The sequence below is a fragment of the Scyliorhinus torazame genome, chromosome 13 (genome assembly GCF_047496885.1).
Source record: "Scyliorhinus torazame isolate Kashiwa2021f chromosome 13, sScyTor2.1, whole genome shotgun sequence".
Taxonomy (NCBI): Eukaryota; Metazoa; Chordata; class Chondrichthyes; order Carcharhiniformes; family Scyliorhinidae; genus Scyliorhinus; species Scyliorhinus torazame.
Window position 1 is genome coordinate 185,618,314 of NC_092719.1, and position 27,875 is coordinate 185,646,188.

The 27,875-nt window shown below is 44.2% G+C and overlaps 1 protein-coding gene across 1 annotated transcript in view; it reads left to right on the plus strand.

Moving 5' to 3' along the window:
- The window catches only part of raf1b (Raf-1 proto-oncogene, serine/threonine kinase b), a 140,261-nt gene that overhangs the window by 18,283 nt on the left and 94,103 nt on the right, over positions 1-27,875 (plus strand). Inside the window, exon 2 of the mRNA XM_072472564.1 lies at positions 12,887-13,112. Within this exon, the coding sequence (XP_072328665.1) occupies positions 12,909-13,112 (204 nt within the window). The 5' untranslated portion in view covers positions 12,887-12,908. The remainder of the gene's footprint in view (positions 1-12,886; positions 13,113-27,875) is intronic.

The following is a 27,875-nucleotide window of genomic DNA, read 5'->3' on the forward strand; positions in this document are numbered from 1 at the left end:
GTTAAGCTCACTGGCCTATAATTACCCGCTTTCTGCCTACCTCCTTTTTTAAACAGTGGTGTCACGTTTGCTAATTTCCAATCCGCCGGGACCACCCCAGAGTCTAGTGAATTTTGGTAAATTATCACTAGTGCATTTGCAATTTCCCTAGCCATCTCTTTTAGCACTCTGGGATGCATTCCATCAGGGCCAGGAGACTTGTCTACCTTTAGCCCCATTAGCTTGCCCATCACTACCTCCTTGGTGATAACAATCCTCTCAAGGTCCTCACCTGTCATAGCCTCATTTCCATCAGTCACTGGCATGTTATTTGTGTCTTCCACTGTGAAGACCGACCCAAAAAACCTGTTCAGTTCCTCAGCCATTTCCTCATCTCCCATTATTAAATCTCCCTTCTCATCCTCTAAAGGACCAATATTTACCTTAGCCACTCTTTTTTGTTTTATGTATTTGTAGAAACTTTTACTATCTGTTTTTATATTCTGAGCAAGTTTACTCTCATAATCTATCTTACTCTTTTTTATAGCTTTTTTAGTAGCTTTCTGTTGGCCCTTAAAGATTTCCCAGTCCTCTAGTCTCCCACTGATCTTTGCTACTTTGTATGTTTTTGCCTTCAATTTGATACTCTCCCTTATTTCCTTAGATATCCACGGTCGATTTTCCCTCTTTTTACCGTCCTTCCTTTTTGTTGGTATAAACCTTTGCTGAGCACTGTGAAAAATCACTTGGAAGGTTCTCCACTGTTCCTCAACTGTTTCACTATAAAGTCTTTGCTCCCAGTCTACCTTAGCTAGTTCTTCTCTCATCCCATTGTAATCTCCTTTGTTTAAGCACAAAACACTAGTGCTTGATTTTACCTTCTTACCCTCCATCTGTATTTTAAATTCCACCATATTGTGATCGCTCCTTCCGAGAGGATCCCTAACTATGAGATCCTGAATCAATCCTGTCTCATTACACAGGACCAGATCTAGGACCGCTTGTTCCCTCGTAGGTTCCATTACATACTGTTCTAGGAAACTATCGCGGATACATTCTATAAACTCCTCCTCAAGGCTGCCTTGACCGACCTGGTTAAACCAATCAACATGTAGATAAAATCCCCCATGATAACTGCTGTACCATTTCTACATGCATCGGTTATTTCTTTGTTTATTGCCTGCCCCACCATAATGTTACTATTTGGTGGCCTATAGATTACTCCTATCAGTGACTTTTTCGCCTTACTATTCCTGATTTCCACCCAAATGGATTCAACCTTATCCTCCATAGCACCGATGTCATCCCTTACTGCTGCCCGGATGACATCCTTAAATAACAGAGCTACACCACCTCCCTTACCATCCACTCTGTCCTTCCGAAAAGTTTGATACCCTCGGATATTTAACTCCCAGTCGTGACCATCCTTTAACCATGTTTCAGTAATGGCCACTAAATCATAGTCATTCACGATGATTTGCGCCATCAACTCATTTACCTTATTCCGAATACTACGAGCATTCAGGTAAAGTACACTTATGTTGGCTTTTTCACCTCTGTTCTGAATCTTAACACCTCGATCAGTAACCTCGCCTAAGTTATATTTCCTCTTAACCTTTCTCCTAATTTTCCTTGTCGTTGAACCCATATCTTCATGTAACAACCTGCCGCGTCGCTTACCATTAATGTTTTCACTTCCCGTTTTATTTCTTTTAGTATTCCTGGTCCTATTCACTGAGCTCCCCTCAGTCACTGAACCTTGTACTGTCGCCCTTTTTGATTTTTGACTATGGCTTCTCTGCCTTACACTTTCCCCCTTACTGCCTTTTATTTCTGTCCCTGTTTTACTACCTTCCAACCTCCTGCATCGGTTCCCATCCCCCTGCCACATTAGTTTAAACTCCCCCCAACAGCTCCAGCAAACACCCCACCCAGGACATCGGTTCCAGTCCTGCCCAGGTACAGACCGTCTGGTTTGTACTGGTCCCACCTCCCCCAGAACTGGTTCCAATGTCCCAGGAATTTGAATCCCTCCCTCTTGCACCATCTCTCGAGCCACGCATTCATCCTCTCTATCCTGACATTCCTACTCTGACTAGCTCGTGGCACTGGTAGCAATCCTGAGATTACTACCTTTGAGGTCCTATTTTTTAGTTTAACCCCTAGCTCCCTAAATTCAGCTTGTAGGAGCTCGTCCCGTTTTTTACCTATATCGTTGGTGCCTATGTGCACCACGACAGCTGGCTGTTTCCCCCCCGCCCCCCCCCCCCTAGTTGAGGTATTGATCAGATTAGTTGCCTGGCCCTCCTGACTCATCAGTGGATATTTCAATTTTACAAACCAGTTCCCCTCTTGTTTTTTGTGGGATTGCCCAGCTCTCAACTATTCTAGGCAAGCTAAACAAAATGCCCTGCAACATTTTCAGATATTCCTCTCCTCCTGAGCAGGCACAACAAATAATTTTTTTAAGGAATTGAACTCTATAATTGTAGTGCTTCCTAAAAGATCATCGAGATGGAAGTGGCAAATTATCCATTTCACTTGCGTGTTTTAATCATAATCTCTAAAAATGTACATAAAGATTTTCTCTTTTCCTCATCTTTTGAGCACGGCCCTTTGCTTGGGCATTGGTCTTCACATGACCCTAGGTCCTGAGTGTTGATGGGATGTTCGACTGTGAAGGGCATCTAACATTTTGCCCAATCCTGTCCTCACCCAACCTCCATGCATGTGCAATTCCTACAATGGTCACTACATTACAGTCAATTGCCTAAGATTACAATAGTAGTTAGCCGTGAGGAATGTTCAAGTTTGGGTGTTATGCGACTCTAACTTGAGTTATAAAAGAATTGCATTTATGCACAGCTTTTCATGACCACCAGATGTCTCAAAATGCTTTACAGCCAACAAAGGACTTGTTGAAGTGTAATCTTTACTGTAACGTAGGAAACCTAGCAGCCAATTTGTGCTCAGCAAGCTCCCACAAACAGCTACATGGCAATGAGCAGTTAAAATGTTTGTAATTGAGGAATAGATATTGGTCAGGACGTTGGGAATACCTCCCTTGCTGTTCTTTTAAATAGCACCATGGGATCTTTTACATCCACCTAAGCAGACAGATTGGACCCTGGGTTTAATATCTCATCCAAAAAACAGTGGGGGGGGGAGAGGAGATTTGTGCCCAATTGTTCACTCGCGGCCATAACAACAGGATTTGCGACGGGAAGATCTTCCCAGCCCTGTGCCAGTGGGGTATTCAGTTTGGGTGTGAACCTGATTACCATCAATTTGAATGTATTTAAATATGCCTAAACAGCATGGGTGGGATTCTTCGGAAACCGTCGGGGTGGGCAACTCCAGCGGGAAGGAGTGGCGTGAACCACTCCGGCGTCGGGCCGCCCCGAAGGTGCGGAATCCTCCGCAACCTCAGGGGATAGGCTGGCGCCGGAGTGGTTTGCGCCTCGCTGGCCGGCGTGGAAGGGGCTTGGCACCATGCCAACCGGTGCCGAAGTGCCTCCGCCGGCCTGCGCGAGTTGCCGCATGCGTGAGAGCGCCAGCGTGGGCTGGCGTCATCCCAGTGCATGTGCAGTGGGGGGGGGGGTTCATCTCCACGCCAGCCATCGCGGACCATTACACCGGCCGGCGCGGAGGAATAGAGTGCCCCCACGGCACAGGCCCGCCCGCGGATCGGTGGGCTCCGATCGCGGGCCAGGCCACCATGGGGACACCCCTCCCGGGGCCAGATCCCCCCGAAGACCCCGGAGGCCGCCCACGGAGCCAGATCCCACCGGCAAATACCTGTCGTAACATACGCCGGCGGGACCCGCCGAAAGTGGGCGGCCACTCGGCCCATCGCGGGCCAGAGAACCGCTGGGGGGGCCGCTGCCTGTGGCCGCCGACCGCCGCGATTCCCGCCCCGCCAAATCCCTGGCGCCGGAGAATTCGGCAGCCGGCGGGGGCGGGATTACGCCCCCCCCCCAATTCTCCGACCCGAGACACTTGGCCATATTTTTGGGAACATTCTACCCAGCATCTCCAACAGGACAGCACTCTCTCAGTGCTACTTTTGTGCTCAAGCTCTGGAGTAGAACTTGATTCAATGAGTATGTGATTCAAAGGTGAGAGTACTACCAACCCAGCAATGGCTGCCTGGTAACACCTAGATTTGTATGAAAGTCTGGAGGGCTGATGGTGGAATGGTATCTGTAAAGTTCCAGGCGATGACTGAAAGAAAGACTCCGGTTTATTTTACCTCCTATTATGCAACCCCTCCTCCCCAAAAAGTCTCCCTTGAGGCCTTTGGCTTAAGGGTGTAGATTCTTCACTCATCTAGGGAGATCATTCTCGGGTGAGGCCACAGAGACTCTTGAAGTTGTAGAAACCGTGGCTGCCGGTTCAGGTTATAACACCCCCCCCCCCCCCCCCCCCCCCCCCCACCTCCCCAAGTCTGACATGTCTTCCATCTCGATGGCAGGAGGGGGGAGATCTTTCGCCTGCTTTGCACGGGGCTGTCTCTTTAGCGTCCGCTGTTCTGGGCCCGGAGGCATGTAACGAACCGGGGAGCGACACTTGCGGGCCGAACGTCTGGTTGTTTCCTCTGTGCTTGGCCCAGCGGCTGTCACCAGATCCATTTCGACTGCTGTTGGCAAAGTCTCCATGTCCGTTCTGGGTCGGATGAGTCGACCTCCCGCATTTCCAAGTTGAGGGGCTCATCCGCCTCACTGGGTATCCACTGGGGAGGAGGTGGCGTAGCGGAATTGTCACTGGACTAGTAATCCAGAGACCCAGAGTACTCTGGGGTCCCAGGTTCAAATCCTGCCACTGGAGATGGTGAAATTGGAAATCAATAGAAATCGGGAATTAAAGTTTAGTGATAGTGATATGTCCTTTAGGGAAGGAAATCTGCCATCCTTACCTGGTCTGGTTGACATGTGACTCCAGACCCACATCAATGTGGTTGACTCTCAACTATCCCTCAAGGATGATTAGGGATGGGCAATAAATGCTGGCACAGCCTGTGATGCCCACATCCCATGATAAAAGAAAAAGGAGGCTGCTCTGGAGGAAGAGGCACCACCAGTCGTAAGGACTTTGATTTGTACTCGAGAATTCTTTTCCACTTGAACGGAATATGAGACCAGCCCTGATCGCTTTATTGTCTCTGGGATCCACAACACCCCATCGCTAGAAATTCACTGATGGGTCTGTGTCGCCGTGTTTCAGAGTGTCTCTGTAGAGCTTGGGATGTCGTCGTGGTCATGCGGTGGAGGTCCATCCACTTCGAATGAGCATCCACGATAAGTAAAATCCATGTGGAGTCGGGACCATGATCGGTTTGGCCACTTCCACAGGTGGAGTGTTGCTGCAGGGGGTAGCTTCTGGTGTTCTGGCACCGTGTTAATTGCTTTGTCAAAGTTTCAATGTTCGGGTCTAATCCAAGCTACCGTACATAACTGCGGGCCAACAGCTTCATCTTTGAGACTCCCCAGGTGTCCGTTATGGAGACCTTGTACGATTGCTCCCTGGCCTCGCTCGGCCATAATCACCTGGGAGCCCCACAGCAGGATGCCATCTACCACACTGAGTTCAGTCACCTTTGTAGTGAATGCGCGCACATCTTCCGGAAGAGCATGATATTAGGGGCTGGTTTAGCACAGGGCTAAATCGCTGGCTTTGAAAGCAGACCAAGGCAGGCCAGCAGCACGGTTCAATTCCCGCACCAGCCTCCCCGAACAGGCGCCGGAATGTGGCGACTTGGGGCTTTTCACAGTAACTTCATTTGAAGCCTACTTGTGACAATAAGCGATTTTCAATTCATTTTTCTTTCATGTTGGGCTCCGTACAGCACTATGTGGCAGACACCGGCCAACAGTGGGTCTGTCTGAATCCAAGCCTTCACCTGGGTTGTTGTAACTGGCAAGGAGTCCATAAAGTGCAAGGTTGCAATTACCTCATCTGACGTGACGGGCTTCGGCGGCTGGTGGGCAAAGGGAGGGCGTCTGTGTGCAGAATCTTCATTCCCGGACGATGTTCTAACACATATTCATAGGCTGACAGGAGCAGCGCGCAGCGCTGAATGCGGGCGGACGCCATGGAGGGGGCGGGGGGATTCCCTGCCCCCCGAGGGGCTTATGGTCCATATAGTCCGTAATTGTATGCCTGTTTACGTATTGGTGGAATCGCTTCACCTCCAGCACCAACGGCAAACCCTCCTTTTCAATTTGCGTGTAGTTCCGCTCCGCTGCTGCCAGGGTGCGTGAGGCAACGCAATGGGCCGTTTCATTCCTTCATCCATTTGGTGCGCCAAAACAGCCCGAAGCCATAAGGTGAAGCATCACAGGTTAACATCAAGGCCTTGGATGGGTCAAAATGAGTCAGCAGATGCAAGGACGAGAGCCATTGCTTTACCTCGTTGAACGCCATCTGTTGCGGTGAGTCCCCAAATCATCGCTGGCTCTTCTTTAGCAACAGATGCAGTGGGGCCAACACGTTGCCAAATTTGGAATGAACTTGCCATAATAGATGATTAGGCCCAAAGGCCCAAGAAAGAGCAGAGTTCTGTAGGATCCTTTGGCACGGAGGCCTGTCGGATTACTCGTGTCTTGTCGTCCACTGGGTGCAAGCCATTGCGGTCCACCCTGTAACCAGGTAGACCATTTCTTTTGTGTGAATTACAAACTTTTCGCACTATAGGCGGATCCCGACTGCCTCGAACTGACGTAGTAAGTGCTCCAGGTTCTTCATGTGTTTACCGTCGGCCGAACTGGTGGTCAACACATCGTCAAGGCAAATTGCGATTTGTGATAATCCCCGGATAATGTTCTCAGGATAAAGGTCCCACCGGCGTGAACTGTCATTTCGCCCTAGTGTTTTGTAAATTGAGTGCCATGGGCATTTAAATATGATTTGGATAGGCAGTGAAGAAATATGGTAAGATTCTGCACAATAAACTACACATTGAGGTACATGGAATTGAAGATGCTCATTGTAATGTGGGTTAGATGGGAGGAGTCCAGATTAGTAATAAAAGGAGTGACTCTCAGGATATTACAAGCGTTGTTTCTCAAGAATCTATAAGGGAAGTTATAAGGTTTTCACTATATATACATATGTATATTATGTATTTATTTAGAATGATTTTGATGGTGAAATCTCCAAGTTAATAATATGTTAGGAGACATAGTAAGTTGTGAGGATGGGAGCAGAAGGCTACAAAGGGATATTTTGAGTGGGCAAAAACTAGAGCAAATTGAAGAACTTCTCTTGGCGTTCAAGATGTTGAGGCACCCGAAGGTTCTTTACAGCCAATGAAGTATTTTTGTTGTGTAGTCATTCCTGTAATGTACGAAACATGGGCCGAAATCCTCCGTCTGTGCCCATTGGCGGGATCTCCTGGTCCCATCAATGGCGACACCCTGTACACAGCAAAGGGCCCGGAATAATCCCGCCATCGCCCAATAGCGGGCTGCCTTCACCACCGCAAAACATGGAGGGGGGGGTGAAATTCCACTCTTGATAGTCAATTTATGTACGTACAAGAAACAACCAAAAACAGCAGTGCAATAATAAACAGATAATGTATTTTTAAGGTGTAATTATTGACCCGGGCACCAGGGGATAGCTCCCTAGCTCTTCTTTGAAAAGTGCCATGAGTTATTTTATATTCACCAGAGGCCAGATGAGACCTTAGTTTAATGTCTCATCTGAAAGATGACACCTCCAACAGTCTGGCATTCCCGCAGTATTTGTATGTTAGCCGAGATATTGTGCTCCAGTCTCTACAGTGCAACTTGATACATAACCTTCTGCCACTAGTAAGATTGCCATCTCTGAGCTATGGCTGACACCTGGCAGATGGAGTCAATATAGGTAAGTGTGAGGTTATCCACTTTGGAGCGGAGAAAGGCACATCAGATCATTATCGAAATGGTGAGAAGAGCAAAGAGATTTAGGTGTCTGTGTACACCAATCACAAAGCTAGTGCAGCTAATACCTAAATGACATGTTGGCCTTTATATCCAGTGCGTTGGAATTCAAAACCAAGGGTGTAATGGCCCAGTTCTACAAAACCTTAGTCAGACTTCATCTGAAGTAACGTATTCAGTTTTTAGCACCGAACCTCGGGAAAGATAACTTGACCTTGGTAGGAATACAGCAGAGAGTCACCAGATTGATGCCAGGATGGTGATTATAAGGCCACATGTTCCATAAACTTGGCTACCATTCCCTTGAATTTAGAAGGTTGAGAAGTGATGTAATAGTGGGTGGCACAGTGGTAGGCACTGCTGTTTACGGCGCTGAGGATCCGAGTTTGATCCCGGCCTGAGTCACTGTCCGTGTGGAGTTTGCACATTCTCCCCATGTCTGTGTGGGTTTCACTCCTACAACCCAAAGATGTGCAGGGTAGGTGGATTGCCCACGCTAAATTGCTCATTAATTGGAAAAAATAATTAGGTACTCTAAATTTAAAAGAAGCAAAGTGATGTAATAGATGTGCTTAAAATGTTGAAGTAATTCTATAGGGCACTTCCTCTGGCAGGGAGTCCAGAACCATAGGGCATTTACTTCAAATTAGAGCTAGACCATTCAGCGGTGAAAATTCAATTGTTTACACAAATCGTAGAATGGAAATCTGGAACTCCCTTCCCCAAAATATTGTGGATGGTGGGTTAAATAAAATTTTCAAGAGATTGAGATCAATAGATGTTTGTTAGGTAAGGCTATAAAGGAGAATAGACTATATGGAAAAAAATGAATAAATGGAGTTGAGGTGCAGCTGACCTTATTGAATGGTGGAACAAGCTTGAGGGATTGATTTACCTATTACTTGCATGTTCCTATATGTAGACAAGGCATTAAACTGCAATCTATCTGTACTGATCAGACATCAAACAAGGATCCCTCTCTGCCATTTTGACTTGAAGATAAGTTGTTGATCAGTCCAGTATGGAGTTGTGGACAAAATCAAAACTCCTTTTGCTTATTCTTTCTTTTATGCTTGATCTGTAGCCAGACATAAAACAAAACAAAGGTGCACAGGATGTGGGCATTGCTGGCATTTAATCGCCCATCCCTGAGGGCATTTAAGAGCCAACCATATTACTGTGGATCTGGAGTCACATCTAGGCCAGACCAGGGAAGGACGGCAGATTTCCTTCGTTAAAGGACATTAGTGAACCAGATGGGTTTTTACAACAATCACTTTTTAAATTTCAGGTTTTTATTGGATTCAAATTTCACCATCTGCCGTGACATTCGAATCCCGATGCCCAGAGCATTACCCTGAAGGTCTCTGGGTTATTAGTCCAGCGATTGTGCCACTGCCTCCCACAATTCATTTGATTTGAATGACGGCTGGGAAATGTTATACAAATCCATGTGATCAGGCACCTGTTTCTGAACTCACAGCAGCTCTCAAAAATAAACCGGGATGTCAGATAACTCTCATTGTGACAAGTGCTGCGATTAATACTTTAGTGGTTAATTGTTCTTCAGGGGATAAATATACGCTTGGATCATTAACCTGGATTTTATGGTGCTAATGATTTTATAGTACTAAACACTGTCAGTGTTCACCACTGTTATTGCACTGAAACTGGGAGCATCCTTGGGGGCCCGCACATGTGCAGAGTAATGTGGAAATCTGGATTTGCAGTCTATTAAAAAAACTTTATATTTGTGGAATGTCAGATTTCTCTAATTATAATAAAAGTGCACATTTAAATAACTTTTTAAAAAAGTTTGATTATCTTTTATTTTGGTTCTGTCTTAATCCAATCATTACCATTCAACACAAAAATGAAAGATAATCAACACTTCAGTGTGATTGGCCGCTTGCCGGGATTGCTAACATCACTGCTGTTGAATGCTTGGAGATCTCAGTTTAAACTGCCAATGGGAAAGGGGAAATCCAGATTACAGAGATCATGAGATGTTTGGCTAGCTTTGAGGTCAGCCATATTCTTCTGTTGCTGACTGTAAAATCTAGCAGTACAGTAGAGTTGTATCTTAACTTTTGCACTATTCTCATGAACAGTGCTCCCATGTGGAGGAGCTTGGGTATACAGTTTGTTCATTGTGCATGTAATATTAACTAATTCTGTAATATTAACTAATTCTGTATCATTTTGCTCCAATTTGTCTCCACCTTCTTCTGAACACGTTGATGTCCAAAATGTGTCGAATTTTGTGAAGGTTGTAGTCACCCCACAATATATTGCCCATGAGCATGTTACTCGTCTTTTAACAACAAAACCGTCTCGGCTCTCAATCCACTTTTAAATACAGTTGTACTCAGGATACACATGTGAATCTTTATGTTGAATGGCAGTAGGCTATTTCATCATGGAAGATATCACAACAAAGCCCCTTCCTGTCTTCACCAAACACCTACATGTGCACATTCGCAGTCTGGTTACCCGTATAATCAGGATTGAAAGCTTGGTCAATTCTTCTCTTCTCTAGTACAAATTAACTGGCCAAATATTCTTCCTTGCTACGGCAGAGATCACCAACGTAATGTAATGTTTACATATAAAACTATCCTTCCTGTTGTAAAGATGCCGTCTCTAACTGGGTGTAGAACCACTTGAGCAGCTACTAGTTTCTCACCCAAGTGATCATTTCTTATCCGTAGGACCATTGTTAATATTGCAAATGCCGTGCCAATTGAGTGCATTGTCTGGTTGCGATTAAGAGCCGCTGACACTAATTAAGGAAAGGTTTGGGCACATATGTAAGAACATAAGAACTAGGAGCAGGAGTAGGCCATCTGGCTCTTCCGAGCCTGCTCCGCCATTCAGTGAGATCATGGCTGATCTTTTGTGGACTCAGCTCCACTTTCCCACCCGAACACCATAACACTTTATTTCTTTATTCTATCTATCTTTATCTTGCCCCCCCCCCCCCAAATCCTTCTAAATTCCAATGAGTACAGTCCCAGTCTACTCAACCTCTCGTCGTAATCCAACCCCTTCAGCTCTGGCATTAACCTAGTGAATCTCCTCTGCACACCCTCCACAGTCAGCACATCCTTTCTCAGGTAAGGAGACCAAAACTGAACATAATACTCCAGGTGTAGCCTCACTTACACCGTATGCAGTTGCAGCATAACCTCCCTAGTCTTAAACTCCACCCCTCCAGCAATGAAGGACAACACTCCATTTGCCTTCTTAATCACCTGTAAACCAACTTTTTGCGACTCATGCACTAGGACACCCAGGTTCCTCTGCACAGCAGTATGCTTTAATATTTTATCATTTAAATAATAATTCCTTTTGTTGTTATTCCTACCTCACATTTGTCAATATTGTATCCCATCTGCCAGACCCTAGCCGATTCACTTAAACTATCCAAATCCCTCTGCAGACTTCCAGTATCCTCTGCACTTTTTGCTTCACCACTCATCTTAGTGTCGTCTGCAAACTTGGACACATTGCACTTTGTTCCCAACTCCAAATCATCTATGTAAAGAATCAGTTTCTACCTGTATGTGGGGAAAATAATCTGCACGTGTGTTATACTGGATTTATGAATAAACCTATGTTGAAGACAGATTGACTCCAGCTTCTTTCTTTGCCAGATGGATGTGCACCGCATTAGCAGCCATTCCCCTTGTGAGGAGTATCACAGCCGATGCTGATACTGTATTCACCCAATATATATGATGATTATACCTGTTTTTCAGCAGTGAATTGTAACTTAGAGGGAGATCTCTCTCTCTCTCTTAACCTCCTCCCCCATCAAATCCGAGGAATGCTGAGGAATATTAAGGTGCCCCTACCACTGACTCTTGTGGTGATCAGTTAACTCAGCATAGAATGAGAATTAAATGTGGAACCTTTCTTGGTCTGTGTACCTCAGTTCCACGCTGATGAAAACTATGCTATCAAGGAACTGAAACTAATTATTTAAGTGACATAACCTGTCAAGAAAATGTTTAGCTGTAATGTTATTCAGAGAAACTTTGCAGTACATCTTGTACTGTACTCCACTATAAGGTTCTTTATAGACTTGCTGGCACTATGTCAAGAACTGCCTCTCCATTAAAGCAAAACTGCGTGGTTTCTGACATTGAGATGAATAATTTCCTTCAATATAATGCTGGCATTGAATCAAACTACGTATTGATGTCAGTAATCTGGTCTTCATCTGCTAGGTAGTTTTGTGGTCACAGGTAGGGGAGGGCTACTTTGATTTGCAATGGATAATGTGTGCTTTGCTATTTAAGAAAAGGTCCCGATAAGTAAATTCAGAACATTGGCTCGATCGTTAGTGTAATCTGCTAAAAGAACTTGATCAAAAACACTACGTCACACAGGCATGTATGATCGGGGTCAGCGAACACTGCAGCTGCAAAGTGTAGCCTGTGATTTTTAAGCTGTAAACATTTGTGATGCTTGCTGTGAATGTTGTTTGATTAGCTTTGTTTTTTTAGATTTGTTTTCACGGCTGTGCTATTTTTAGCTTGGTGGCAGCAGCCAGATCAAAGGGTACACTGGTTGCTAAAGGTACTGAGCAAGCAAAATTTACAACTGACATGCATGTCACAGCCTAGAACTGGTTCTGGAACACTCAGTGAATGTATTACCAAAGCCTGTAGTTTGAATCCAATTTTACCATTGTAGGCCGTGAGGATTTAGTAAGCCATTTCAGATAAACATGGATTGGGAAATCGATATCTAGGGTTGGCAGGAATTGGAATCAGGGGCCCACACCAGCTCTCTTGGCTCTGAAGCCAAGTGGAACAAATGAAACTCACAAGCTGTAGTGCTTTGCTGCATCGCCATGTCAAACCGCATTGTTCTGGGTATTTTCAGATGCTTCGTGGATGTTGAATATTTAGGAAAGCCTCTATAGAATCAAAGAATCACTCTGTGACTTTAATTTGTGTTTGGTTTGCTTGCAGATCCCCTGCCCCTCTGATCAAAATGGAGTATAATCTGGGATTCTGGAAATCCACCAGTAATGGCTTCAGCCCACAAGATTTTTTCCATGATGTTTCTACATCTGTTTCCCCCACCTTTGCTCATCACTTTGCATATCGTCGGGAATCTGAGGATGGAAAATTGGCAGATGCTTACAAAGCAGGTGGCACTATTCGGGTTTACTTACCAAACAAGCAGCGCACCGTGGTAAATTTTTGTTACATTATGTAGAAGCCAAATAATAGGAAAAGATTTTCTTCCTCTGGAATTTAAGATTTTCTGTAAAGGGTTATTGGTTTTTAAGTAACCATTTGATTTTGCTCATCGTGTATTTCCTGCAGTAACATTCGTTAAACTAATTAGTATCTGCATAGTAATGCGATCTCACAGTGCTAGAAGAATGAGGGCAGGTTAGTATTACATAAATGCTTCCATTTAATATAGTGCTTGACTTGGATAATTGAAATATAATTGTGTAGCTCAAGCTGGGGAGAACCTGATTCTTGGCCAGAATGGTATAAGATTTAGTACGAAAGCTGAACTTGGGACTGGTAGATAGGAATGTCTTCTTCTTAAAGAATAGGGCAAAAGGAAAAGTGTAGAATCTAGGATTCAATTGTATCACTGGTTATTTGATCCTTGAATAACACTGAAGGCAGTCCTGAGGAAAAACCATGTCACCAAGACGACTCTTTTTCCGAGCTCATGCTTACTAGTTGGTTAGAAAAAGGTGTTGTGTGAGAGGACTGACAGATAGTTAATGTTATTCCTATATTTAAGAAGAAGGATGGAACATATCCAGGGAATTAACATTGGTCATGAACAATAATGGACTCTCTTCCAAGGGAGAGAAGAAAAGAACATTTAGAAACATTGGGTGGGATTTTCTGGCCCCACCTACTGGTGGGATCGTCTGAAAGTCAATGGGTTGCCGCATCTCTGCTCTCCACCCCCTCCCCCCCCCCCCCCCCCCCCCACTCCCTCCCAAACACACACACACACACACAAAACCAACTGGCCCTGCCACACTGAGGTCAGAAAGTCCTGGCCATAAAATAGCTTGAATTTTAAACGGTAAAATCTTACTTGACCAAACCCATTGATTCTGGTGACTGGTGGTGATTTAACCTGAGGATCACCACACCTCCGGTGAGAGGCAAGGTTGAGAAGGCGAGGCCTTCATTAATAACCTCAGACACTATGGGAATTGAACCCACGTTACTGGCACTGCTCTGCATCACGATCCAGTTGTCTAGCTAAGTGAGCTAAAGAATGGGCTCCACTTTCCTGGATGAGTGCAGCTCCAAAAACACTCAAGAAGCTTGACACCATCCAGGACAAAGCAGTCCACTTGATTAGCACCCCTTCCACAAACATTCACTTCCTCCACCACCAACGCACTGTAGCAGCAGTGTATACCATCTACGAGATGCACTGCAGGAACTCAACAAGGCTCCTTTGACAGCACCCTCGAAACCCACAACCAATGCCGTTAAGGAGGACAAGGGCAGCAGGTGCATGGGAACACCACCACCTGCAAGTTCCCCTCCAAGTCACTCATCTTCCTGATTTGGAGATATATCGCCGTTCCTTCACTGTCGTTGGGTCAGAATCCATTTCTACTTGCACAGGGGGCCCAATTCCACTAAAGCAGTGGTGTGTAAACTGCCCACCCCTGCAATGCAGTCTGCAAGAATGGAAGCACTGCATGGAGGCGGACTGTCCACACCCTTGTCCCACGAAATTGCCAGAAATGGGAATGATGGTGGGAATCCCAGAATCCAGTCCCACCCGCCATTTGTAAAGCTGGCCCAATTCAACCAAACTCCAGGCCAGTGTGGGGAAGAGAATATGGAGACCATCAACATAAGGTAGTCACAAAGAAATCAAAGGAAATTCAGAAAAATCTTTACCCAAGAGCTGGTGAGAATGTGGAACACACTAAAAACGGAATGGTTGAAGCCAATTGTGTGGATGCATTTAAGAGGCAGCTCGACAAGAGTATTAGAAAGAAAGGGTTATGATGACAGATTTAGATGAGGAAAGATGGGAGGATATTTGAGTACAGCTTAAACGTAAGAACATAAGAACTAGGAGCAGGAGTAGGCTATCTGGCCCCTCGAGCCTGCTCCGCCATTCAATGAGATCATGGCTGATCTTTTGTGGACTCAGCTCCACTTTCCGCCCGAACACCATAACCCTTAATCCCATTATTCGTCAAAAAGCTATCTATCTTTATCTTAAAAACATTTAATGAAGGAGCCTCAACTGCTTCACTGGGCAAGGAATTTGTTATGGGCGAGGCATTTTCAGAACCCCAAAATGTATCATGGAGTTCAACCAACCTCACACTTTAATGTATTTGTTGCTTTTCCTAGCACACGGCTTTTTTCCCTAGGTGTGGGATTACAATTATGGACACGTGGGTTTTTAAACACAAAACACTGTTTATTCCATGAACTCAACTTAACATCTTAAATAAACATTGGATCTCTTAACACCCCTTCCTTCAAAGATAGCTCAGAAAATATTGCAACAGTAAATAACGCCTTAAAATGTTCCTTCAAATTTCCAAGAGACTTAACACCTTTAAACAGTATCACATCAGGTTAAAGGATATATATATTGTTTTTTTCCTGCACCTCTCTGGACACACACAGACACACACAACCTGCTTTCTCCAACTGCAAAACTAAACTGCAAAACTTGCAGCTCTCTGGAAACACACAGACACACACACTGCTTTTTAAACTGCAACTAAAAACCTGCAAAATGGCTGACCTGAACTGAGCTCCACCCACTCTATGACATCACTGTTTTCTTAAAGGTACATTGCTTAAACATCCAGTTCTTAAAGGCACTCTCGCATGACACCTCCCCAAGAAAAAAAAAAATAAACCATCAACTTCAAGATGGTTTCAATTTTCACCTTTGCACCATCAATTAAGAAATGTACACAGTAAATATACCTTTTTGTTTTTTAAAAAAAAAACAACACATGCAAACAGGTATAATAATATAGTCCATTTTTCTTTGTTCTTCTTCCTCCAACCGAAATCCTTCTCGATTGACAGTCTCTTTGAACAAAGTTTCTGCACGATCCATCCATTCCTCTACTCCTCGGCATTTCTCTTCAGAATCAGATAATTTAGTTCAATCTGACCACAGAGTCCCTTGCAATTCTCAAATACAGGAGTATTGGTGATCACAGCTTTCAGGCAGTCAAATGACTGTTGAACGTCCGCTGTCCATTGAAATCTTTTACGTTTCTTCAGCAATTCCATCAGTGGAGTAATCACGCCACAAAACCTTTGCACAGCTGTTCGATCAAATTCATTCATGTTAAGAGATTGCATTGCCTCCCTTCGTCTTGAGGGTATCAGAAACTCCTCAAGGAAACTGATTCGGGCTTCTCCAAATTCACTTTCGGCTAAGTTCATCACCAAACCCGCCACCTGAAGTCGATCGAAGAACTCCATACGATGGTTTAAATGTTCTTTCCCTGTTTGGAAGTTGAAAATAAAAGCAGATTGTCCCACTTTCTCCATGCAATCCTTCAATGGTGGGACAGGATAAGAGTCCGTTCTTGTAACTGCATTCACCTTTCTATAGTCCACACACAACCGTTGGGTACCATCTGGTTTAGGTACCATCACTATGGGTGAGCTCCATTAGCTGCAACCCACTTCAATTATGCCATTTTTAAGCATACTCTCAATCTCTCTGTTAACCTGTGCCAATTTTAAAGGATTAAGTCTATATGGATGTTGTTTGATAGGAACAGCATTTCCCACATCTGCATCATGTATAGCCATTTTAGTACTTACCAATTTATCTCTACAAACTTGCCCATGTGATATCAAGGTATCTGATAAGGTATAGAACCTTAGTTAGGCCACACTTGGAGTATAGTGTTCAATTCTGGTCGCCACACTACCAGAAGGATGTGGAGGCTTTAGAGAGGGTGCAGAAGAGATTTACCAGAATGTTGCCTGGTATGGAGGGCATTAGCTATGAGGAGCGGTTGAATAAACTCGGTTTGTTCTCATTGGAACGACGGAGGTTGAGGGGCGACCTGATAGAGGTCTACAAAATTATGAGGGGCATAGACAGAGTGGATAGTCAGAGGCTTTTCCCCAGGGTAGAGGGGTCAATTACTAGGGGGCATAGGTTTAAGGTGCGAAGGGCAAGGTTTAGAGTAGATGTACGAGGCAAGTTTTTTACACAGAGGGTAGTGGGTGCCTGGAACTCGCTACCGGAGGAGGTAGTGGAAGCAGGGACGATAGTGACATTTAAGGGGCATCTTGACAAATACATGAATATGATGGGAATAGAGGGATACGGACCCAAGAAGTGAAGAAGATTGTAGTTTAGCCGGGCAGCATGGTCGGCACGGGCTTGGAGGGCCGAAGGGCCTGTTCCTGTGTTGTACTTTTCTTTGTTCTTTTGTTCAATAACTCTTTCAGGTCAGTTTGTTTTTCCTCTGGAAGGTAACTTAACAATTCATCCCAATTTTTAAGAACATCCTCATTTTCCAATTTAATTTGAGGTATGTCAAATTCACAGTCATCTGGATTTGGTTCGTCACTTTGAGTTAGAATCATTAAAACCTCCTTTTTCTCTCCTTCCCTTTCAAAGTACCTTTTAAGCATATTCACTTGACACACTCGGTGAGTCTTCCTTCTATATGGTGTTTTTACCACATAATTCACCTCACTTAATTTCCTTTCAATCTGATACGGTCCACAAAACCTAGCTTTTAAAGGCTTCCCTACCACTGGTAACAACACTAAAATTTTATCCCCACTGGCACAACTACGAACTTTGGATTTCTTGTCTGCTACACGTTTCATCACATTTTGTGCAACTTTCAAATGTTGTCTAGCCAATTCACCTGTTCTATTTAATCGTTCCCTAAAATTTGACACGTAATCCAACAGTGTAATTTCCGATTTCTCACCCACCAATTTTTCCTTCATCAATTTAAGTGGTCCTCTTACCTCATGACCAAAAATTAGTTCAAAAGGACTAAATTTGGTAGACTCATTAGGTACATCCCTAATTGCAAACAATACGAATGGGATTCCTTTATCCCAATCCTCTGGATAATCTTGAAAATAAGCCCTCAACATTGTCTGTAATGTCTGATGTCACCTTTCTAACGCTCCCTGCGATTCTGGATGGTATGCAGTTGATTTAAATTGTTTTATTCCTAATCTATCCATAACTTCTTTGAATAACTTTGAAGTAAAATTTGTTCCTTGATCCGATTGAATTTCTGTGGGTAGTCCATATCTAGTAAAGAATTTAAGTAACTCCTCCACAATCCTTTTAGCTGTAATATTAAGTACTGGAATGGCCTCTGGAAACCTAGTAGACACATCCATTACAGTCAAAAGATATTGATTCCCACTTTTTGTTTTAGGAAGCGGTCCTACACAATCGATTAGGACCCTTGTAAAAGGTTCCTCAAATGCTGGAATGGGTATTAAGGGCGCTGGTTTTATCACTGCTTGAGGTTTCCCAATCACTTGACATGTGTGACATGATTGACAAAATTTAACTACATCTTTATGTAGTCCAGGCCAATAAAAATATTTCTGGATTTTAGCTTGAGTTTTCCTTAGTCCCAATTGACCTCCCACTGGTACCTCATGTACAACTCGCAACACCTCCTTTCTATACCCTACCGGCAATACTACTTGATGAACTTCTGCCCACTTTTCAACCGCCTGCATATGTACAGGTCTCCATTTTCTCATCAAGACATAATTTTTACGGTAATAACACTCTGGTATACTCTCAGATTCCTCTTCCGTATATGCTTTCTGATATATCCGTTTTATTTCTACATCTTTCTGTTGTAACTCTGCCAATTTTCCTGAACTAAAAATATCTGCCTCATCCTCCACCTGTTCTTGTTCTTTTTGAACCATCTGATCAAATATCGTTTCTGATAATTGCACTTCAGCATCATCTTCACTCCTTGATTTCTCCTCTTGTCTTAACCTGTGACTTTGCGACCTTGTTCCTACACAATCCGTAAAAATCTCAGGATATTCGTCCTTCAACACTTCAGTTGTCTGATTTTCCATTGGCTTATCAACCACAGTAGGCATCACTCCCACCTGCGATCCAGCTATATCATTACCCAAGATAATCTGTATTCCAGGACAAGATAGTTTATCTATTACTCCTATTATCACTTCACCACTCTTCACTGGACTTTCCAACCTTACCTTATATAATAGAAAGCTACTCCTCTCACCCTGAATTCCACATATCACCACCTTTTCCGGCAACATTCTTCCCAAACTACATAATTCCTCATCTCTTACCATTAAAGATTGACTAGCCCCTGTATCTCTTAAAATTGTGACTTCTTTACCTGCTCCTCCTGATACACATGAGTAAACTTTACCCACACAAGTAAATTCTTTAAATACATCTGGCACCTTCTTAACAATCTCCTCTTGATCAGGCTGTACAATCGTTTGCACCTCCTTCGCTTCCCTTGGGCTTTCCTTTACCACTCTAATAAACCCCACTGTCTTACCTGTTTTACCACATCAGCCTTCCCAGTGCTTTACTTCAACCATCAACACTGTGACTTTACATGGCCTAGTTTGTTACAGTGAAAACATCTGAAACTTTTCATTTCTTTTCCACCCTCCTGGATTTCTTTTTTAATCTGAGGTACACTCTCTTTATTGTCTCCCATCAGATCACCTTTACCTTTACCACTTGAGTATTTCTCATGTCCCCAGTTTCTATCCCTCACAGGCTGAAACTGATGTCGGAAACCAATCTTTGATTTATGAACTAATCCATAATCATCTGCCATTTCCGCTGCTAATCTCGCAGTTATAACCTTCTGTTCTTCCTCATGAGTTCTCACTACATCAGGAATTGAATTTTTAAACTCCTCCAAAAGTATAATTTCTCTGAGAGCTTCATACGTTTCGTCTATTTTCAAAGCCTTTATCCACCTATCAAAATTACTCTGTTTGAGCCTTTCAAACTCCATGTAAGTTTGACAAAATTCTTTCCTTAAATTTCTAAACCCTTGTCTGTAAGCTTCAGGCACCAGCTCATATGCACTTAAGATTGATTTCTTCACCTCCTCATACGTTGCAGATACCTCCTCCGGTAGTGATGCAAACACTTCACTAGCTCTACCTACCAGTTTTGTTTGAATCAGTAACACCCACATGTCCTGTGGCCATTTCATTTGTTTAGCTACCTTCTCAAATGAAATGAAAAAGGCTTCCACTTCCTTCACGTCAAACCTTGATAATGCTTGGACATATTTAAATATATCCTCACCACATCTTCGGCTATGACGCTCTGTCTCATCACCCTCATCCATCTCCTCCAACTGTACGTGTCGCTTTACATCTGCCAATTTTAACTGATTGTCATGTTTCATGGCCGTTTTCTGCTGTTCAAACACCCTCTTTATCTTTTTCCCTGATCTGTATCTCCCTTTTTCTTTTTGTTCTGCTAGGGCTATTCTTTCTTTTCTCCTTTCTTCTCTCTCCTTTTCTTTTTCCTCTCGCTCTCTTTCTCTTTCTTTTTCCTCTCTCTCTCTCTCTTTCTCTTTCTTTTTCCTCTCACTCTCTTTCTCTTTTTCCCCTCTCTCACTCTCGTATGCCAGCCGCTTGAATTCTTTCCCATGTTCCATTTGTTTAATTTGTAACTGAATTTTTGCCACTTCCAATGAGTCAAACTCTATCTCAGGCAACTTTAAATGCTTAACCACCGCCATAATTACCTCATCTTTTCGCATTTTGTCAGGTAATGTTAACTGCAATGTGCTTGCCAAATCTAACAGTCTGGTTTTCGTTTTTGTCCGTTAGGTACTACGTGTAACATTCTCCACCCCCAAAAACTTCTGAGCCTCTGAAAGAGCCATTGTTCACAACATTCTCCCCACTTAAACTAAAGTACCACACCAGAAAAGCAACAATCCTTCACTGTCTTTTAGTTCACAAAAGCCAATCCAATAGATAGACTTTATCCCGGACGAGCCCCCAATTGTTATGGGCGAGGCGTATCATGGAGTTCAACCAACTTCACCCTTTAATGTTGCTTTTCCTAGCACACGGCTTTTTTCCCTCGGTGTGGGATTACAATTATGGACACGTGGGTTTTTAAACACAAAACACTGTTTATTCCATGAACTCAACTTAACATCTTAAATAAACATTGGATCTCTTAACACCCCTTCCTTCAAAGATAGCTCAGAAAATATTGCAACATTAAATAACTCCTTAAAATGTTCCATCAAACTTCCAAGAGTCTTAACACCTTTAAGGGTGAGGGATGCCGTTAGTGTCCCTGCTGATTTTACCTGCAGGAAGTGCAGCCATCTCCAGCTCCTCCAAGACCGAGTTAGGGAACTGGAGCGGGAGTTGGATGAACTTCGGATCATTCGGGAGGCAGAGGGGGTCATAGATAGCAGCTTCAGGGTATTAGTTACACCAAAGATTGGAGATAGATGGGTAACTGTAAGAGGGACTGGGAAGAAGCAGTCAGTGCAGGGATCCCCTGCGGTCGTTCCCCTGAGTAACAAGTATACCGCTTTGGATACTTGTGGGGAGGGGGACTTACCAGGGGTAAGCCATGGGGTACGGGCCTCTGGCACGGAGTCTGTCCCTGTTGCTCAGAAGGGAAGGGGAGAGAGGAGCAGAGCATTAGTAATTGGGGACTCGATAGTCAGGGGCACAGATAGGAGATTTTGTGGGAGCGAGAGAGACTCACGTTTGGTATGTTGCCTCCCAGGTGCAAGGGTACGTGATGTCTCGGATTGTGTTTTCCGGGTCCTTAAGGGGGAGGGGGAGCAGCCCCAAGTCATGATCCACATTGGCACTAACGACATAGGTAGGAAAGGGGACAAGGATGTCAGGCAGGCTTTCAGGGAGCTAGGATGGAAGCTCAGAACGAGAACAAACAGAGTTGTTATCTCTGGGTTGTTGCCCGTGCCACGTGATAATGAGATGAGGAATAGGGAGAGAGAGCAATTAAACACGTGGCTACAGGGATGGTGCAGGCGGGAGGGCTTCAGATTTCTGGATAACTGGGGCTCTTTCTGGGGAAGGTGGGACCTCTACAGACAGGATGGTCTACATCTGAACCTGAGGGGCACAACTATCCTGGGGGGGAGATTTGTTAGTGCTCTTTGGGGGGTTTAAACTAATGCAACAGGGGCATGGGAACCTGGATTGCAGTTTTAGGGTACGAGAGATTGAGAGTATAGAGGTCAGGAGCACAGATTTGACTTCGCAGGAGGGGGCCAGTGTTCAGGTAGGTGGTTTGAAGTGTGTCTACTTCAATGCCAGGAGTATACGAAATAAGGTAGGGGAACTGGCAGCATGGGTTGGTACCTGGGACTTCGATGTTGTGGCCATTTCGGAGACATGGATAGAGCAGGGACAGGAATGGTTGTTGCAGGTTCCGGGGTTTAGGTGTTTTAGTAAGCTCAGAGAAGGAGGCAAAAGAGGGGGAGGTGTGGCGCTGCTAGTCAAAAACAGTATTACGGTGGCGGAGAGGATGCTAGATGGGGACTCTTCTTCTGAGGTAGTATGGGCTGAGGTTAGAAACAGGAAAGGAGAGGTCACCCTGTTGGGAGTTTTCTATAGGCCTCCAAATAGTTCTAGGGATGTGGAGGAAAGGATGGCAAAGATGATTCTGGATAAGAGCGAAAGTAACAGGGTAGTTATTATGGGAGACTTTAACTTTCCAAATATTGACTGGAAAAGATATAGTTTGAGTACATTAGATGGGTCGTTTTTTGTACAATGTGTGCAGGAGGGTTTCCTGACACAATATGTTGACAGGCCAACAAGAGGAGAGGCCACATTGGATTTGGTTTTGAGTAATGAACCAGGCCAGGTGTTAGATTTGGAGGTAGGTGAGCACTTTGGGGACAGTGACCACAATTTGGTGACGTTTACGTTAATGATGGAAAGGGATAAGTATACCCCGCAGGGCAAGAGTTATAGGTGGGGGAAGGGCAATTATGATGCCATTAGACATGACTTGGGGGGGATAGGTTGGAGAAGTAGGCTGCAAGTGTTGGGCACACTGGATATGTGGAGCTTGTTCAAGGAACAGCTACTGCGTGTTCTTGATCAGTACGTACCGGTCAGGCAGGGAGGAAGGCGTCGAGCGAGGGAACCGTGGTTTACCAAAGAAGTGGAATCTCTTGTTAAGAGGAAGAAGGAGGCCTATGTGAAGATGAGGTGTGAAGTTTCAGTTGGGGCGCTTGATAGTTACAAGGTAGCGAGGAAGGATCTAAAGAGAGAGCTAAGACGAGCAAGGAGGGGACATGAGAAGTATTTGGCAGGTAGGATCAAGGAAAACCCAAAAGCTTTCTATAGGTATGTCAGGAATAAAAGAATGACTAGGGTAAGAGTAGGGCCAGTCAAGGACAGGGATGGGAAGTTGTGTGTGGAGTCTGAAGAGATAGGCGAGATACTAAATGAATATTTTTCGTCAGTATTCACTCAGGAAAAAGATAATGTTGTGGAGGAGAATGCTGAGACCCAGGCTATTAGAATAGATGGCATTGAGGTACGTAGGGAAGAGGTGTTGGCAATTCTGGACAGGCTGAAAATAGATAAGTCCCCGGGGTCTGATGGGATTTATCCTAGGATTCTCTGGGAAGCCAGGGAAGAGATTGCTGGGCCTTTGGCTTTGATTTTTATGTCATCATTGGCTACAGGAATAGTGCCAGAGGACTGGAGGATAGCAAATGTGGTCCCTTTGTTCAAGAAGGGGGGTAGAGACAACCCCGGCAACTATAGACCGGTGAGCCTCACGTCTGTTGTGGGTAAAGTCTTGGAGGGGATTATAAGAGACAAGATTTATAATCATCTAGATAGGAATAATATGATTAGGGATAGTCAGCATGGCTTTGTGAAGGGTAGGTCATGCCTCACAAACCTTATCGAGTTCTTTGAGAAGGTGACTGAACAGGTAGACGAGGGTAGAGCAGTTGATGTGGTGTATATGGATTTCAGTAAAGCGTTTGATAAGGTTCCCCACGGTAGGCTATTGCAGAAAATACGGAGGCTGGGGATTGAGGGTGATTTAGAGATGTGGATCAGAAATTGGCTAGCTGAAAGAAGACAGAGGGTGGTGGTTGATGGGAAATGTTCAGAATGGAGTTCAGTTACAAGTGGCGTACCACAAGGATCTGTTCTGGGGTCGTTGCTGTTTGTCATTTTTATCAATGACCTAGAGGAGGGCGCAGAAGGGTGGGTGAGTAAATTTGCAGACGACACTAAAGTTGGTGGTGATGTCAACAGTGCGGAAGGATGTAGCAGGTTACAGAGGGACATAGATAAGCTGCAGAGCTGGGCTGAGAGGTGGCAAATGGAGTTTAATGTAGAGAAGTGTGAGGTGATTCATTTTGGAAGGAATAACAGGAATGCGGAATATTTGGCTAATGGTAAAGTTCTTGGAAGTGTGGATGAGCAGAGGGATCTAGGTGTCCATGTACATAGATCCCTGAAAGTTGCCACCCAGGTTGATAGGGTTGTGAAGAAGGCCTATGGAGTGTTGGCCTTTATTGGTAGAGGGATTGAGTTCCGGAGTCATGAGGTCATGTTGCAGCTGTACAAAACTCTGGTACGGCCGCATTTGGAGTATTGCGTACAGTTCTGGTCACCGCATTATAGGAAGGACGTGGACGCTTTGGAGCGGGTGCAGAGGAGATTTACCAGGATGTTGCCTGGTATGGAGGGAAAATCTTATGAGGAAAGGCTGATGGACTTGAGGTTGTTTTCGTTAGAGAGAAGAAGGTTAAGAGGAGACTTAATAGAGGCATACAAAATGATCAGGGGATTAGATAGGGTGGACAGTGAGAGCCTTCTCCGGCGGATGGAAATGGCTAGCACGAGGGGACATAGCCTTAAACTGAGGGGTAATAGATATAGGACAGAGGTCAGAGGTAGGTTCTTTAGGCAAAGAGTGGTGAGGCCGTGGAATGCCCTACCTGCAACAGTAGTGAACCCGCCAACATTGAGGGCATTTAAAAGTTTATTGGATAAGCATATGGATGATAATGGCATAGTGTAGGTTAGATGGCTTTTGTTTTTTGACTTCCCATGTCGGTGCAACATCGTGGGCTGAAGGGCCTGTACTGCGCTGTAACATCGTTCTCTGTTCTATATTCTAAACAGTATCTCATCAGGTTAAGGCACTCTCGCATGACAAATTCCATAGATTCACAACTCTTTGGGTGAAGAAGTTCCTCCTAAACTCAGTCCTCAATCAACTTCCTTTATTTTGAGGCTATGCCCCCTAGTTCTGCTTTCACCCGCCAGTGGAAACAACCTGCCCGCATCTATCCTATCTATTCCCTTCATAATTTTATATGTTTCTATAAGATCCTTCCCATATCCTTCTAAATTCCAACAAGTACAGTCCCAGTCTACTCAAGCTCTCCTCGTAATCCAACTCCTTCAGCTCTGGGATTAACCTAGTGAATCTCCTCTGCACACCCTCCAGTGCCAGTACATCCTTTCTCAAATAAGGAGACCAAAACTGAACACAATACCCCAGGTGTGGCCTCACTAACACCTTAGACAATTGCAGCATAACCTCCCTAGTCTTAAACTCCATCCCTCTAGCAATGAAGGACAAAATTCCATTTGCCTTCTTAATCACCTGTTGCACCTGTAAACCAACGTTTTGCGACTCATGCACTAGCTCACCCAGGTCTCTCTGCACAGCAGCATGTTTTAAAATTTTATCATTTAAATAATAATCCCTTTTGCTGTTATTCCTACCAAAATGGATAACCTCACATTTGTCAACATTGTATTCCATCTGCCAGACCCTAGCCCATTCACTTAACCTATCCAAATCCCTCTGCAGACTTCCAGTATCCTCTGCACTTTTTGCTTTCCCACTCATCTTAGTGTCGTCTGCAAACCTGGACACATTGCCCTTGGTCCCCAACACCAAATCATCCATGTAAATTGTGAACAATTGTGGGCCCAACACTGATCCCTGAGGGACACCACTAGCTACTGATTGCCAACCAGAGAAACACCCATTAATCCCCACTCTTTGCTTTCTATTAATTAACCAATTCTCTATCCCTGCTACTACTTCACCCTTAATGTCATGTATCTGTATCTTATGCAGCAACCTTTGTGTGGCACATTGTCAAAGGCTTTCTGGAAATCCAGATATACCACATCCATTGGCTCCCCGTTATCTACTGCACTGGTAATGTCCTCAAAAAATTCCACTAAATTAGTTAGGTACGACCTGCCCTTTATGAACCCATGCTGCGTCTGCCCAATGGGACAATTTCCATCCAGATGCCTCGCTATTTCTTCCTTGGTGATAGATTCCAGCATCTTCCCTACTACCAAAGTTAAGCTCGCTGGGCTATAATTACCCGCTTTCTGCCTACCTCCTTTTTAAAACCATGGTGTCACGTTTGCTAATTTCCAATCCGCCGGGACCACCCCAGAGTCTAGTGAATTTTGGTAAATTATCACTAGTGCATTTGCAATTTCCCTAGCCATCTCTTTTAGCATTCTGGGATGCATTCCATCAGGGCCAGGAGACTTGTCTACCTTTAGCCCCATTAACTTGCCCATCACTACCTCCTTAGTGATAACAATCCTCTCAAGGTCCTCTCCTGTCAGAGCCTCATTTCCATCAGTCACTGGCATGTTATTTGTGTCTTCCACTGTGAAGACCGACCCAAAAATCCTGTTCAGTTCTTCAGCCATTTCCTCATCTCCCATTATTAAATCTCCCTTCTCATCCTCTAAAGGACCAATATTTACGTTAGCTACTCTTTTTTGTTTTATATATTTGTAGAAACTTTTACTATCTGTTTTTATATTCTGAGCAAGTTTACTCTCATAGTCTATCTTACTCTTCTTTATAGCTTTTTTAGTAGCTTTCTGTTGGCCCCTAAAGATTTCCCAGTCCTCTAGTCTCCAACTAATCTTTGCCACTTTGTATGCTTTTTCCTTCAATTTGGTACTCTCCCTTATTTCCTTAGATATCCGTGGTCGATTTTCCCTCTTTCTACAGTCCTTCCTTTTTGTTGGGATAAACCTTTGCTGAGCACTGTGAAAAATCACTTGGAAGGTTCTCCACTGTTCCTCAACTGTTTCACCATAAAGTCTTTGCTCCCAGTCTACCTTAGCTAGTTCTTCTCTCATCCCATTGTAATCTCCTTTGTTTAAGCACAAAACACTAGTGTTTGATTTTACCTTCTCACCCTCCATCTGTATTTTAAATTCCACCATATTGTGATCGCTCCTTCCGAGAGGATCCCTAACTACGAGATCATGAATCAATCCTGTCTCATTACACAGGGCCAGATCTAGGACCGCTTGTTCCCTCGTAAGTTCCATTACATACTGTTCTAGGAAACTGTCGCGGATACATTCCATAGACTCCTCCTGAAGGCTGCCTTGACCGACCTGGTTAAACCAATCGACATGTAGATTAAAATCCCCCAAGATAACTGCTGTACCATTTCTACATGCATCGGTTATTTCTTTGTTTATTGCCTGCCCCACCGTAATGTTACTATTTGGTCGCCTATTGACTACTCCTATCAGTGCCTTTTTCGCCTTACTATTCCTGATTTCCACCCAAATGGATTCAACCTTATCCTCCATAGCCCCGATGTCATCCCTTAATATTGCTCGGATGTCATCCTTAAATAACAGAGCTACACCACCTCCCTTACCACCCACTCTGTCCTTCCGAATAGTTTGATACCCTCGGATATTTAACTCCCAGTCGTGTCCATCCTATAACCATGTTTCAGTAATAGCCACTAAATCATAGTCATTCACGATGATTTGCGCCATGATTTAAACATCCGCTTCGACTGGTTGGGTTGAATGGCCTGTTTCTGTGCTTTAGATCCTATGTGAACTATGTATGTAAACATTATATTGCTGCAGATTTCAGTTTCTCATA